This window comes from Sus scrofa, chromosome 6 (assembly GCF_000003025.6).
Source record: "Sus scrofa isolate TJ Tabasco breed Duroc chromosome 6, Sscrofa11.1, whole genome shotgun sequence".
In the NCBI taxonomy this organism is placed as follows: domain Eukaryota; kingdom Metazoa; phylum Chordata; class Mammalia; order Artiodactyla; family Suidae; genus Sus; species Sus scrofa.
This window is the reverse complement of record NC_010448.4, coordinates 157,516,048-157,531,159: the sequence shown is the minus strand read 5'-3', so window position 1 is coordinate 157,531,159 and position 15,112 is coordinate 157,516,048. Positions and strand designations below refer to the sequence as shown.

Genomic DNA, 15,112 nt, shown 5'->3' with positions numbered 1-15,112 from the left:
GCTGTGGCTACTATGTTGAATAAAAGTGATGAGAGTGGGCGTCCTTGTCTTGATCCAGATTTTGGTGAGAAGGCTTTCAGCTTTTCTCCATTGAATATTATTTTGGCTCTGGGTGTGCCATAAATGGCTTTTGTTATGTTAAAGAATGTTCCCTCTATTCCAACTTTGGTAAGAATTTTTTTTTAATCATGAATGGATGTTGGACTTTGTCAGATGCTTTCTCTGCATCTATTGAAATGATCATGTGGTTTCTGACTTTTGTTTTTTTAATGTGGTGTTTGACGTTGATTGATTTGTATATGTCGAACCATCCTTGTGAACTTGGGATGAATCCCACCTGGTTGTGGTGTATGATCTTTTTTACATGTTGTGGATTCCATTGGCTAAAATTTTGTTGAGAATTTTTGAATCTATCTTCATCAAAGATATTGGCCTATAATTTTCCTTTTTGGTAGTGTCTTTGTCTGGTTTTGGTATTAGGGTGATGGTGGCTTCATAGACTGTCTTTGGGAGTGTTTCCTCTTCAACCTTTTGGAAAAGTTTAAGAAGGACAGGTATAAGTTCTTTGTATGTTTGGTAGAATTCGCCTGTGAAGTCATCTGGCCAGGACTTTTGTTTGTGGGGAGTGTTTTTATTACATATTCAATTACATCTCTAGTGATTGGTCTGTTCAATTGATATATTTCGTCTTGATTCAATTTTTGTGGGCTGTATGCCTCTAGAAAGTTGTCCGTTTCTTCTAAGTTGTCAGATTTGTTGGCACATAATTGTTCATAGTATTCTCTTATAGTTTTTTGTATTTCTGTAGTATCCATTGAGATTTCTCCTTTTTCATTTCTTATTTTGCTTATTTTAGTTCTTTCTCTCCTCTTCTTGGTGCGTCTGGCCAGAGGTTTGTCAACTTTGTTTACCCTTTCAAAGAAGCAGCTCTTGGTTTTATTGATTTTTTTCTATTGTTTTTTCAATTTCTATTTTATTGATTTCCTCTCTGACCTTTATGATTTCCTTCCTTCTGCTGACTTTAGGTTTTGCTATTCTTCCTTTTCTAATTCTTTTAGGTGGTGGGTTAAGTTGTTGATTTGCGATTTTTCTTCTTTTTTGAGGAAGGCCTGTAAAGCTATGAATTTCCCTCTAAGCACTGCTTTTATGGCATCTCATAGATTTTGAATGGTTGTGTTTTCATTATCATTTGTCTTGAGTTTTTTGGTTTTGTTTTTTTTTTTTTTTGTCCTTTTTGTCTTTTCAGGGCCACACCTGTGGCATGTGGAAGTTCCCAGGCTAGGGGTCCCATTGGAGCTGTAGCTGCCGGCCTACGCCAGAGCCACAGCAACACCAGATCCAAGCTGCTTTTGCAACCACAGCAACGCCAGATCCAAGCCGCCACAGCTCATGGCAATGCCAGATCCTTAACTAAGTGAGGCCAGGGATCGAACCTGCAACCTCATGTTCCTAATCAGATTCGTTTCTGCTGTACCATGACAGGAACTCCTCGAGGTATTTTTTGATTTCCTCGCTGACCCATTGGTTTTTTAGCAGCATGTTGTTCAGTCTCCACATAGTCAGTTCTTTCCTCATTTCTTTTCCTGTAGTTGATTTCTAGTTTCATGCTATTGTGGTCAGTGAAGATACTAGAAATAATTTCTACACTCTTAAATTTGTTGAGTTTAGTTTTGTGCCCCACTATGTGTTCAATCCTTGAGAATGTTCCATGTGCCCTTGAAAAGAATGTATATTCTGATTTTTTTGGATGTAATGTCCTGAAAATGTCAAGTCTAACTTTTCTATTGCGTCATTTAGGATCTCTGTTGACGTACTGATTTTCTGTCTAGAGTATCTGTCCATTGATGTGAGTAGGGTGTTAATGTCTCCTACTATTATTGTATTCCCATCAGTTTCTCCTTTTACGTCTGTTAGTATTTGTCATATGTATCTGGGTGTCCCTATATTAGGGGCATATATATTGACAATTATAACTGTAATTTTTGAGTGGATCCTTTTATCATTAAATAGTGTCTTTTTTTTGTTTTGTTTTGTTTTTTGTCTTTTCATGGCCTTTGTTTTAAAACCTATTTGGGGAGGGAATTCCCGTTGTGGCTCATTTGACTAGGAACCATGAGGTTACAGGTTTGATCTGTGGCCTTGCTCAGTGGGCTAAGGATCCTGCATTGCCATGAGCTGTGCTGTAGGTCACAGAGGCAGCTCGGATCCTGTGTTGCTGTGGCTCTGGCATAGGCTGGCAGCTACAGTTCTGATTTGACCCCTAGCCTGGGAACCTCCATATGCCATGGGTGCAGCCTTAGAAAAGACAAGAAAAACGCCAAATAAATAAATAAATAAAATCTATTTGGGGGAAGTTTCCATCGTGGCTCAGTGGTAACGAATCCAACTTGTATCCATGAGGATGTGGGTTCGATACCTGGCCTTGCTCAGTGGATTAAGGTTAAGGATGTGGCGTTACCATGAACTGTGGCGTAGGTCACAGATGCAACTTGGATCCAGTGTTGCTATGACTGTGGTGTAGGCCAGCAGCTACAGTTCTGATTTGACACCTAGCCTGGGAACTTCCACCATGCCATGGGTGCACCCCTAAAAAGACCAAAAAAAAAAAAATCTATTTTTGTCTGAGTATTGCAACTCCTGTTTTCCTGTCTTTTCCATTGGCATGAAATATCTTTTTCCATCCCCTCACTTTCAATTTATGTGTGGTTTTGGCCCTAAGGCGAGTCTCTTGTAGGCAGCATATTGTAGGCTCTTGTTTTATTATACAGTCTGACACTCTGTGTCTTTTGATTGGAGCCTTTTGTCCATTGACATTTAAGGTAATTATTGATGAATATGTATTTATTGCCATTTTAGACCTCGTTTTCCAGTTGATTCTGTTTCTCCTTTGTTCCTTTCTTTCTTTGGTTGGATGATTTATTTTATGCTTGTATCCTTTTCTCTTTAGTTTTTGTGAATGTAATGTGTGGCTTTGACTTGTGGTTGCCCTGTTTTTCAAGTATGTTAACCCCTTTCTATATCAGCTTGCTTTAGCCTGATAGTCATATAGGCTCAAACACATTCTAAAGGTGGGGCGGGGGGGGGGCAGGGGAGAGCCTAGATGTACTTACTTTCCTTCTGCACATTTTATGTTTTTGAAGTCATTTGTATCATTTCCTTCTTTGTCCTTTTGCTGTTCCTTGTGTTTATCATTTGCTTTTACAATAGGGTTTTTTTTTTTTTTTTTTTTTCCTTTCAGATCTGTATACTGGCTTATTTAAGTGATTACCTTCCAATTGTGATTTCTCCCATCCTATTTTTTCTTAAGTTTTTATTTAGAGGAAGCTTTTCAGTATTTATTTTATAATGGGTTTAGTATTGCTGTACTCTTTTAGTTTTTGTTTGTTGGAGACATTCTTTTTTTCTCCTTCTATTTTAAATGGTATTCTTGCTAGGTAGAGTATTCTAGGCTGCAAAATTTTCCCTCTTAGAACTTTGATTTTATCTTGCCACTCTTTCTGGCCTGTAGTGTTTCTGTAGAGAAATCAACCTGTGGAACCGCTTTGTTAATTAACTCTTTGTTTTTCTCTTGCTGCCTTTAGAATCCTCTCTTTAACTTTTGCCATTTTTATTATACTATGTCTTGGTGTGGGCTTGTTTGGGTTCAACGTGTTTGGGGCCCTCTGTGCTTCCTACATCTTGATATCTATTTCCTTTAGATTTGGAAAGTTTTCAGCCATAATTTAACTATATTTTTAAACTCCTTTTCTTTTTCTTCTCCTTCTGGAATCCCTATTATGCATAGATTGTCCCAGTTTATAGTATCCCATAGATCTCTTATGTTACTTTCATGTTTTTTCATTTGGTTTTCTGTCTGCTGTCCTGACTGGGTGATTTCCATTATTCTACCTTCCAAGTCACTAATTCGTTCACCTGCATTATTCATTCTGTTCTTCAATGCTTTTAACTTAGCTTGTGTCTCTGCAAATGAATTTTCTATTTTTCTTGGTTCTTTCTTACATTTTCTAGTTCCTTTCTAAAGTACTCTGCATTACTGTTCATATCTGCTCTTAATTTCTTCATATTCGCTCTTAATTCCTTCAGTATTTTCACTATCTCCTTTTTGAACTCGATGTCTGTTATAGACTGCAGAGGTCTGTTTCATTATTTGCTCCTTAAAGTGAATTTTCCTATTCTTTTAACTGAGATGGTTCCTGGGCTTCTTCATTTTGCTTACATTTTTCTTATGCTGTGAGTTTAAGGAAATCAACTACTGTTGTCTTGGAGGGTTATTTATACGCGTGAGTGCCCCTGTGTGTTTTGTTAGGGCTTACTTTTTATTTTTAGGGTGCTGCATGTGCTTCCAGGGGGATGGAGGCAATGGGGAGGGGTAGTAGCCAGTGCCTTGTTGCTGGGCCCTTGACAACTGGCAAGGACTCATGTGAGGTGCAAGCTGCTCCTAGTTGCAGGGCCCTGGGAAGTGACAGTGATCAGGCAGATCTGGGCAGCGCATGGAGCATTTGGCAATGGCAGCAGCCAGGCGGGTGTGTTTCCAGGGGAGTGAGAGCAAAAATAGCTGCAATGCCCTCTTCTTTGCGGACCTCTGAGGTGACTGGGGCTGTAGGTTGTGCCTGTTGACGGACCCTTAGTGGTGGTGGGCCATGCCTCCTTCTGGTATCTGAGATGACTGCTGTGGTTTGTTCCTGTCACCCGTAGGTCATGCAGGTGGCCACGTCATGCTTATCCCCCCAACTTCCCTTAGGCCACACAAGAGGTGCCCGGCCACCTCTAGCACACACAAGAGGTGCCCTGTTGCCCATAGCACAAGAAAGTGGCGCCTCACCACCCATAGCCTGCGCCAGAGGCGCCCTGCCCCCAGCGAGTCTGCACTTGCGCAGGGAAAGATATTCCTATGGCCATCCACCCCACCTCCTCTCACCCCCCACCAACAATGTTACTTTGCTTCTCTTGGAGGCCCAGACCTCCTCCTGGGTTCCCTTGGCTGTGACATTGCACTCCTCAGCCCCCAGCACAACACTCCCCAGCCCCTCAGGCTGACTCCATGCCACCAACCCTAGTCCTCTCCCTGGAACTGAACTCTGGAACCTGAGTCTCAGGGCCCAGGCCCTGCCCGAGCGTCTCAGGCTGTGATGTCCAGGGGCAGTGGTGCAGATGATCTGTGCAGCTCTCACTCTGCTTTGCCCTCCTCAGTCCAGCTGCTGCGCTCTTCTCTGCAACTTTGAGGTCCATCTGTCTCAGCTGATCTCCCCATCAGTTAGGTGGCTTTCCAGGGTGTGGGTTCCTTTCCTCTTTAACAGCTCCCTCTCAGGAGTGCTAGTCCCATCTTGATTACTTTTCACTCTCTCTCTCTCTCTCTTTTTTCCTTTTGTTTGGCTGATAAGCCAAACTAGGTGCAAACTAGATCTAATAAGTTTTCAGAAAATAAGATCAGTATATTCAAATCAACTATTTCTATACACTGGCAATAACTATCAAAAATTGAAATTTGGAGATCCTGTCACTGGCTCAGGGGAAATAAATCTGACTAGCATCCATGAAGATGCAGGTTCAATCTCTGGCTTTGCTCATTGGGTTAAGGATTCAGCATTGCCATGAGTTGTGGTATAGGTTGCAGATGCGGCTCAGATCCCACGTTGCTATGGCTGTGGTATAGGCCAGCGACTACAGCTCTGATTCAACCCCTAGCCTGGGAACATCCATATGCTGCAGATGTGGCCCTAAAATGACCAAAAAAATTTTTGAAATTTTAAAATGCCATATACAATATTATCAAAACTATGAAATACTGGAGTTCCTGCTGTGGCACAGTGGGATAAGGATCCAACATTGTCTCTGCTGCAGTGCAGGTTCGATCCTCAGCCTGGCACAGTGGGTTAAGGATCCAGCATTGTTGCAGCTGTGGCATAGGTGGCAGCTGTGGCTCAGATATGATCCCTGGCCTGGAACTTCCATATGATGCCAGCGCAACCAAAAAAAAAACAAAACAAATTTAGGTATAAATTTGACTGAAGATGTACAAGATTTGTATTGTGAAAATTATGCAATACTGCTGAGAGAAATTAAAGAAGACCTAAATAAAGGGAGAGATATACCATAATCATGGATCAAAAGACTCACTATTGTTAAGATATCAGTCCCTCCAAATTATTCAATTCAATACCAGTCAAAATCCCAGGATTTTTTTAAAAGTTCACAACCTGATCCTGAAACTTAAATGGAAATACAAAAGGCATTTTGGGAAAGAGGAACACAGCTGGAGGACAAACATTACGTTATTCCTTGGTGTGGAATTGGTGGCAGCATAGACAGGTAAATTAAAAGTAAAGAATGGAAAATCTAGAAACAGACCCACATGTCTATGAACAACTGATACTCAACAAAGGTGCAAAGACAATTCAGCAGGAAAATAGTTTTCTCAACAAATGGTCCTAGAACGATCAAAGAGCCATATGCAAACACTGAACTATGATCCATGACTCACATCATACGAAAAAATTAACTCAAAATTAATCATTACCCTAAATGCAAAACCCAAGTTACAAAACTTCTAGAAGAAAACACGGGAAGAAAAATCTTCGAACATTGGGGTCAGGCAGAAATTTTTCAGGTATAAATTTATCTACAGTCGACCCCTGAACAACACAGGTTTGAACTATGGGGGTCCACTTACACATGGACTTTTTTCACTAAGTATGTACTACATTAATACACAATCTGTGGAGACGGAGGACCACCCATAAATTATACATGGACGTTTGACTGCATCGAGAGACCCTACCCCCCATATTGTTGAAGGGTCAACTGTATTGGCTCTTTCATAGATATTTTTGGATGGTCTGAACAAATTAAATTGGACTTAATTAAAATTTATTCTTTCAAAGACACCAGAAAGAGCATGGAAAGGCAAGCCATAAAGTGGGAGAACATATTTGCAAATCATCTATCTGATAAAGGACTTATATTCAGAATATATATATGAGTCATTAAGGAACTGCCAATTAAAACCACAGTGAGATACCACTGGCCACCTATGAGGATGGCTAAAATGAAAAAGACTGACTACACACAGTGCTGGTGAGGAGGTAGAGCAACCAGAACCTTCACATACTGCTGGTGGAAGTGTAAAATGGTGCAACCACTTTGGAAAACAGTTGAGCAAGTTAAAAAGCTAACCATACACCTACCATGTGATCCAGTCATTCCTCTCCTGGGCATTTACCCAAGAGAAAGGAGAGCATGTATTCATACAAAGACCATACAGAAATGTTCCTCATTTTTTTACTCATGGTATCTATCCCCAAACTGGAAGCAACTCAAATGTCCATCGACAGGCAAATGAACAAGCAACTGTGGCACATCCACACAGATGTCAAGACTAATCAAATTACACACGTTATGTACAGTTTATGTTTATGTTAATTATACTTCAATAAACTGTTATAGTTTGGAAGAAACTAAGGAGAAATAACAACTAAATGCAATGTAGGATCCTAGATAAGATTCTGGAAAGAAAAGGAACATTAGTGTTCACATTGTGAAATTCAAAGGTCTCTGGGAATTCCCATCGTGGCACAGTGGAAATGAATCCTACTAGGAACCATGAGGTGGCGGGTTTGATCCCTGGCCTCAATCAGTGGGTAAAGGATCCGGCATTGCCGTGAGCTGTGGTGTAGGTCACAGACGTGGCTCGGATCTGGCGTTGCTGTGGCTCTGGCGTAGGATGGTGGCTGCAGCTCCGATTAGACCCCTAGCCTGGGAACCTCCATATGCCATAGGTGTGGCCCTGAAAAGACAAAAACAAACAAACAAAGAAGGTCTTTGGTTTAGTTAATATTATGTCAATGTTAATTACTTGTTCTTGATAATTTTGCTATTAATTTCTTGTTCTTGATAATTTTACTATGGCTATGTAGAAGATGCTAACACTAGAGGGAGCTGGGCAAGGGGGATATGGGAACTCTGTACTATTGTTGCAACTTTTCTCTAAGTCTAAAATTAATTCAAAATAGTAAGTTAAAAAATATACACCATAAATTTTTTTAAAAGACCGACTTACCTTACAGAATAAATACTCTTTTCAAATATATCTTTTATCTGTCATATCCTCTGAGTCCACTGTAACCATCAATCGGCAAATTAGTAACTTTTGCCTTCTGTAAGAAAAAAACCCGTGTAACTGCTTCAAACCGGGCAGTAATTTGCTGTGAGTCACTGCTGAACTTCTCTGTGTTACAAAAGTCATGTGAGCTGAGAAGGGACATCCACCTATAATGAATGGAGTGAAAGGCTCTCCCGGTGCCATGGAAGGCTTCCTCCTATGGAAGGTTGAAAGGGCCATGGAATTAACACCTTTCAGGAGCTGCCCTCAAGCTCTGACCAATGGATGTTGGAATACAAACACCCAGATCTCTCACCCTTTGTGGGATATAATTTTGAGGCACATGTTTTACAGTGGCTTTCAGAGTTTTCCCAGTACAGTTAAAACTCTAGTTGCCCAGAGTGGTACCCTGTTGATAATGCATCCTTCATTGGCTGTCATCCCTTCTCCATCCCCCTCTACTGGTGTTTTCTCCCAAATAAACTATTTGTGCTCCAATCTTTGTGTCAGGGCATGCTTCTGGGAAAACCCAAACCAAAACAAGCACTAGAATTTTTTTTTCCAGCGTCCTAGTATGTCACCTTTCTACCCTCTGGGCTGGGCATCTCATTTTGGAGACCACTGTGCTACCCCACAATAACTCCACATTTGGCCATCCCCTCCGTGCACACCCCCAGGACCGTAGATTGTGCAGTGTAGAGGGCAAACCCCAACTTAGCAGGAAGCTCGCAGGTACCAGCCTAGACAGTAAGTGCCTTTTTCCAAAGATGGAAAAACCCGATCTTTGCTCCTCTGTGTCTCCTTTACTATCACTCAGCACACTCACACTTCTGACACCAGATGTATGAAGAATTTTTCCCACACCAAGCCAAGACTCTGTGACATCTGCTGAGTGTCCTACAATTGAACTCAATCCTGACACCATCCACCTAGGGATAATCCCACAGGTTAAGGGCTCAGTCCCACAAGGCTGCCCCCCCCATGTTAATTGCAGGTGTTTGGTCCCCAAGATACCCAAAGCTTCTGTTCAATTTGGATACTTGGGACAGAATTGGTTCCCATGACCTTCTCTCCCTTAGTTTCCATTATTTGCTGGAAGAGCTCACAGAACTCAGGGCAACACTGATATTGACCAGCTTACTAAAGGATATGATAAAGGATATCGATGAATGGCCAGATGAAGATACAGAGGGCACGGTCTGGGAGGGTCCTGGGTGCAAGAGCTTCTGTACTTGTTGGAATGTGTCCCCTTCCCAGTACTTGGACATATTCACCAACCCCAAAGCTCTCCAAACCCCACAATACTGGGATTTTTATGGAGGCTTTTTCACGTAGACAGGATCAATTAACTCCATTTCCAGCCCCTCCCCATTCCCTGTAGGATGGGGGTAGTGGCGGTAAGGGCTTAAAGTTCCGAGCTTCTGATCATGGCTGGGTCTTTCTGATGACCAGCTCCCATCCAAGAGCAACCTAGGAGCCCGCCCAGAGTCACTTTGTTAGAACAAAAGACACCCCATCACCCAGGAAATTTCAAAGGATCTAGGAGTTCAATGTCAGAAATTGGAAACAGAGACCAATATATATGAATTTCTCTATTCTCTTGCGGTGCACCATTTTACCTTTATAATTCCTTGTATCTGCCCCCCAGGTAACCCCATGGGAAGAAAGGGTAATGGGCAGAGCAGGATTCAGCTATTTCTGGGTTCCTTGGCTCAACTATCTCCAAACCATCTGTCACCAGCAGTTCAGGCTGCTATAATAAATTACCATAGATTGGGTGAGTTATACAACAAATATTTATTTCACATGGTTCTGGAGGCTGACCAAGTCCAAGATCGAGATGCTGAAAGATCTGACTAGGGCTCTCTTCCTTGTCTACAGATGGCCATCGTGTATCCTTGCAGATGGGGCTAACTGTTTCACGTCTCTTCTTAGGACACACTATTGTGAGGACTCCACCCTCAGGGCCTAACTGCCTCCCAATTCCATAACATTCGATGGCAACATACGAATCCGGGGGGGACACCTTTTGTTCACAGCATCAAAATACCATCTCCTAGACCTCAACACAACTTCCCAATCTTTCTTAACATAGCAGGCCAGATAGTCACCTGCAGTAATTACAGTGGTCCTGCAGGATTCCTTGACACCAGATTACTTGAAAGCGTATTTTTGAAATACATCTACATTTAACTCATGTGTATGTGTGACTTTTCTTCTATCAGCCAAGTTTGGAGAATCAGCTGGTGCAACTCTGACATGTATGTTCATGTCTGCATTCCACCCATGGGGCTGAGGGTGCGGTTGGGCAAGATGGTCCCCTTGGGGTGGGAACAGCTCTGAGTCAGCTTCCTTTCCGAGCTGAGTTCTTGGAGACATCCCTGACTCCCCACTATGTACAGAGCTCAGCCAAGGGTCTCCTTTCGCTCTTTCTAGATCTGGAGCTACTATCTAGCTGGCTCTGGGTGAAGCGTTCTAGTGTTTTTAGACTAGATGATGAGTGTGCATCCTTGTTTAACACATCAACAGCTTCAATGTGGCCTCCAAGCAAATTACTTGACCTTTCCTGAGCTTCACTTTCCTCATCTGTAAAATGGAGATAAAAACGGACTTGCTTTTGTTACAGGACTATGAGGATTAAAGAAGATTTTGTATGTTGTATGCTATTCAAACGTATGGTGATATTTAAGGCTTAAACTACAAAATCTGTTTCAAGGAACGTTAAAAATTCCTCCTCCACTAAGAATTTACAAATCCTGATTTGTGAAACTGAACAATTACTAAGAGAATTTCCTAAAGGGTTCCTCTCAAATAACTTCAGGATAGGACGGCCCATATTACTCACATTTTAGAAAAAGGTCCATCATGTTTACCTATGTATTTGCATAAAACTTTATTGCACTAAACTCAGCCCTTATACCTCTGCTCCTTTAAGCCTGACAACCTGTAACAATTACGGTGAGCTAAACTGCTCTAAATAGCCCCAAATATGCAGTTACTCACCTACAGTAAAAGTTTTAATTCTTGCTCCCATAACAGACCAAGCCAAGGTTCAGGTTGATGGGCGGTTCTCCATACAGTGATTCAGGGATCCAGGCTCCTTCCAACTTACAACTATCACCACATATGGCTTGGTTGAACTGGCGTCCAAATAATAGAAAAGCCAGGAGAACCTCACACAAGAGGTTCGTTACCACTTCTGCTGATTTTTGTTTTTTTTGGTCTTTTGTCTGTTTTAGGGCCGCTCCACGGCACGTGGAGGTTCTCAGGCTGCCTGCCTACGCCAGAGCCACAGCAACGCCAGATCTGAGCCACATCTGCAACCTACATCACAGCTCACAGCAATGCCGGATCCTTAACCCATTGAGCAAGGCCAGGGATCGAACCCACCACCTCTGGTTCCTAGTCGGATTCATTTCCCCTGCGCCACGATGGGAACGCCTATTGACATTCTCTTAGAGAGAACTTTTAACAAGAGGAAACGTAGCCCAGAGGTGCCCTCAGAGAGGTGGGTTTTAGTGGATGGATAGTGATCACCACCAGTAGGCAGATGAGGACATAGTCTCAATAGGACCCAATGATTTGCCAAAATTAGTTAGGGTCCCCAGTGACAAACCAGGACTGAACTGCAGCCCAGAGGTCTGGTGCCCAGTCATGACCGGTACTTTAATAAAATGCACAGCTCCCCCTTGATCTGACTCACCATCACCTCGCACCTGAATTCTTCTCACTGGTCTCCTAGCGTCCATGTTTCTCCCTGTAGTCTGTTCTCCACCCTGCAGACAGGGGAATATTATTAACACCTACACCAGATCGTTGTGACAATGACAGGAAGTCAAAAGTGGGGAAGAAAATTACCCCCAACCCCGCTTTCTGAGAGACTGTCCCTTCCCCCATACTGTCTGCCAGCCTTTGCTCCTGGCCAGGAGTGGCAGAGCCTGCACCTGAACCAGGCCTGGCGGCACACCATGGTCCCCAGAGCAAGAAATGACAAAGGCTACTTTCCAGGTCACACTTTTATTTTTACAGAAGCAGCAGCCACACAGCCACAGGGACATGAAGGGTTCTGGACAGTAGGCACAGTGCCTGCAGCTGCACAAGACTGTTTGGGGAGACCCATGCCTTTCTCCGTGCTCCCCATCATTAAGGAAAAGACAAAAAAATCACACACCATACACTGCCACACCCATCCCCACCCCCTCCCTTCCCTTTCAGTACCAGCCAATTGAATTATGCATCTTTCCAGCCACAGAAACTGGCCACAATCCTGATTTTACAGAAAATCTTCATGCAGCCAAGAAAGTTGGGGCTCTGGAGGGAAGAGGCCTCTTCCAGAACTTTCCACACGCACTGCCCCACCCCTCTGCATGTGCCGTGTTTAATTCCACCTGAAACCGCCACCTGGATGGACAGTGACAAGACTGGCTACAAGAAAGAGCTGGGAACTTAGCCCAACATGCTTGGAAGACTGTCCATTTCCAGGCAACGTATCAATGAAGCAAAACACTACCCTGAGGCAACGGTGAGCCCAAGCCCCAGGTTCTGGGTGAGGTCCGTGAAGGGCAGGATTTTGGTTTGCAGGACTGAGGACAATAGAAGCTGCTGGCATCTCTGGCCGTGCTCCAAGGGGCCCAGGGATGGAGGCCCAGGGGTGAAATGCAGGGACCTCACCTGTTGGGTTAATCTAGCTTGGGTGAACCACTCCTCTACAGCAAGTAGGATCATTGGTTTCACACCAAGCAGGAAGGTCTCATCCTAGGCCCACCAGGAGAGCTAAGGCCAGAACTCACATGCTTTGCGGACAAGCAAGAGAATGAGGTTTCTTATTTTTTGTCTTATGCCCCCTCCAGAGGCCGAATGGGTAAGAGTGCTTCCTCTGCTTCTGAGTGCCCTGAAGGCACCTGGCACTCCCAGGACCACGCTGAGCCACTGCAGTGTGCTGAGCCCAGGGCGGGATGGGTCAGCCTTGCTGGCCAAAGCATGACTCTGGGAGGATTCCAGCAATGTGCAGTGACAAGACTGAACCCTTCCTTGCAGGCCACGGATGTGCCTTTCTGAAAAGATGAAAGCTGGCCTTGGGCTGACGGGAGGAACTTACATGACACTTGGGTCCACTTGAGTCACTTATCTTCCCTCTGACTTTCCACACAAAGAAGGCTTTTCGCGGGTTTTGCAACACTGTGTCTAAGACAGCCATGCCCTTCTAAAGCAGAAGGGCCTGTGACAAGGAAGGAAGCCGCTCAGAGGGATGAATGACTTGCGCATGGATGCACAGCTGGGTAGCCATGCAGTAGGGACTGAAAGCCAGGCCTCCTGGCTCCTGGTGTGGTGTTCTGTCACTGCCTGACACAGCTCACTTAATTCCAGCTTCCCTTGCACAATTCCCTCGCAGATTCTGGGTTTTCAGTGGAGGCTGGGAGGTTCTTAAGATGGAGTTGCATAAACAACCAAGCTTTAAGAGGTGGGCAGGGACCTAGGGAGGTTCCCTTCTCTCTGGAAGGGAAATGGAGCTAACTTTTCTCTGAGCTTAGGATTTGTAAGGCACTAAAATTAACTATAGCTTAGGGGCGGGGGGAGGGGGGAAGAAAAAAAGGGGGGATGAGTGGTTCAAGAAGTCAAGGTGATGCACTTTTCTTTCAGCCCTGCCGTGAAGACCCTTAGGAAACCCAAGAACAGCAGGTTCATCTTGCTGGCTGTGGTCCCACCCCCACGCAGAGCAGAGGATGCCCCCGAACCATGGCAAAGTGGGTTTGGGGGACAAGAGGCATGGAGAGTGGAGAGCCAAGCATGAGCCCAGGTCCTCTGGATTCAGATCAGAGCAGAAAGCACTCCCCACACCTGGGCAGGTCCCAGGCCTGGGCTGGGGCAGGATTCAACCCTGAAGTGTCTTCTCTAAGGACATGGGTCTCTCGAGGCAGAGGTGGGGGAAGGCTGTGGTGGGCCCACAAGCCCGACCATGAAGGAGGAAGGGGCAGGACGTTGCCAAGGACGACAGCGAGAACTTTGGAATCGGACCTGGCTTTGGCACAGCACGTCTTGGGCCCGCCCACCCCGTCTGTTGCCCTCCTGAGAGCCCAGGGATAGGGAGGAGGCTTTCTTCCTTCTCTCGGAGCTCTTCTGGATGACAAGCAAGGGCTGTGCCACTCTGGGGCAACCCCTTTAGACAAACCTGAGCCCGGCTGACAACCTAACGTGGAGCCTTCGGACTCAACTACCGAATCTCAAGTACTTTAGCGATGCTGAACAGGAAGCCAGGAAAACAACAGGGACCGCCTCCCCAGCACCTCGGCTGCGACAGGTGCTTGGCTCAGAGGACGACAGCCAACAGGCAGATAGCATTGCCCCCTTTCAACAGATGAGGAACCGGGCTCAGAGGGGTTGAGGGACTCGCTGGGAGTCACACAGCTGAGTGGCTGAACTGGAAACTGGACTCAGGTGTGTCTGACTCCAATCTCACATCCTTTCCCACTCGGCTGCCCCTGGAAGCTGGGAGCAAGCTGTTGGGGCTCTCTGGGTGGGATTTCTGGAGGGGTTTCTTTCTGAAAGTGTGGATTTGGTAGAGCAGCCAAGCTTGAATGAAGGGAAGATGCCTCCTGGCCCTGGGGACAGGGTTCCACCCGCGTGTCCATCTCCCTCGAACGGGCTCCAGCTCAGTGCCTGGCAGCCTTGCAGATCTTGTCGTAGACTTCAGGGAAGGCGTCCTGGCAGCCGAGCTGCTTCCGCAGCCTGTGGTACAGGGAGCCGTCGAACATCTCCCAGAACTCCTCCCTGTCCATGTAGCAGTCGGCGTAGAGCATCTGGAACCTGCGGAGCAGACACAGCACTGAGGGTTCAGGGCAGGAGTTTGGGGGCTGCGGAGAGGAAGGGGAGGCAGAGAACCCCAACATCCCTAACATGTTCTGCAGGGCTGGATGCACTTTTGGGGGCTTTTCTTTGTTTAGACTCCTAACGAGCTAGAGGTTGAGGGATGCAGGAATTCTTATCTCTGTTTCGCAGATGGGGAATCTGGGCTCA

The 15,112-nt window shown here is 45.0% G+C and overlaps 1 protein-coding gene across 1 annotated transcript in view; it reads right to left on the bottom strand.

The window, feature by feature from the left end:
- DHCR24 (24-dehydrocholesterol reductase) overlaps positions 12,100 to 15,112 on the bottom strand; it is a 35,267-nt gene continuing 32,254 nt past the window's right edge. Inside the window, 1 exon segment of the mRNA NM_001243354.1 lies at positions 12,100 to 14,902. Within this exon segment, the coding sequence (NP_001230283.1) occupies positions 14,749 to 14,902 (154 nt within the window). The 3' untranslated portion in view covers positions 12,100 to 14,748.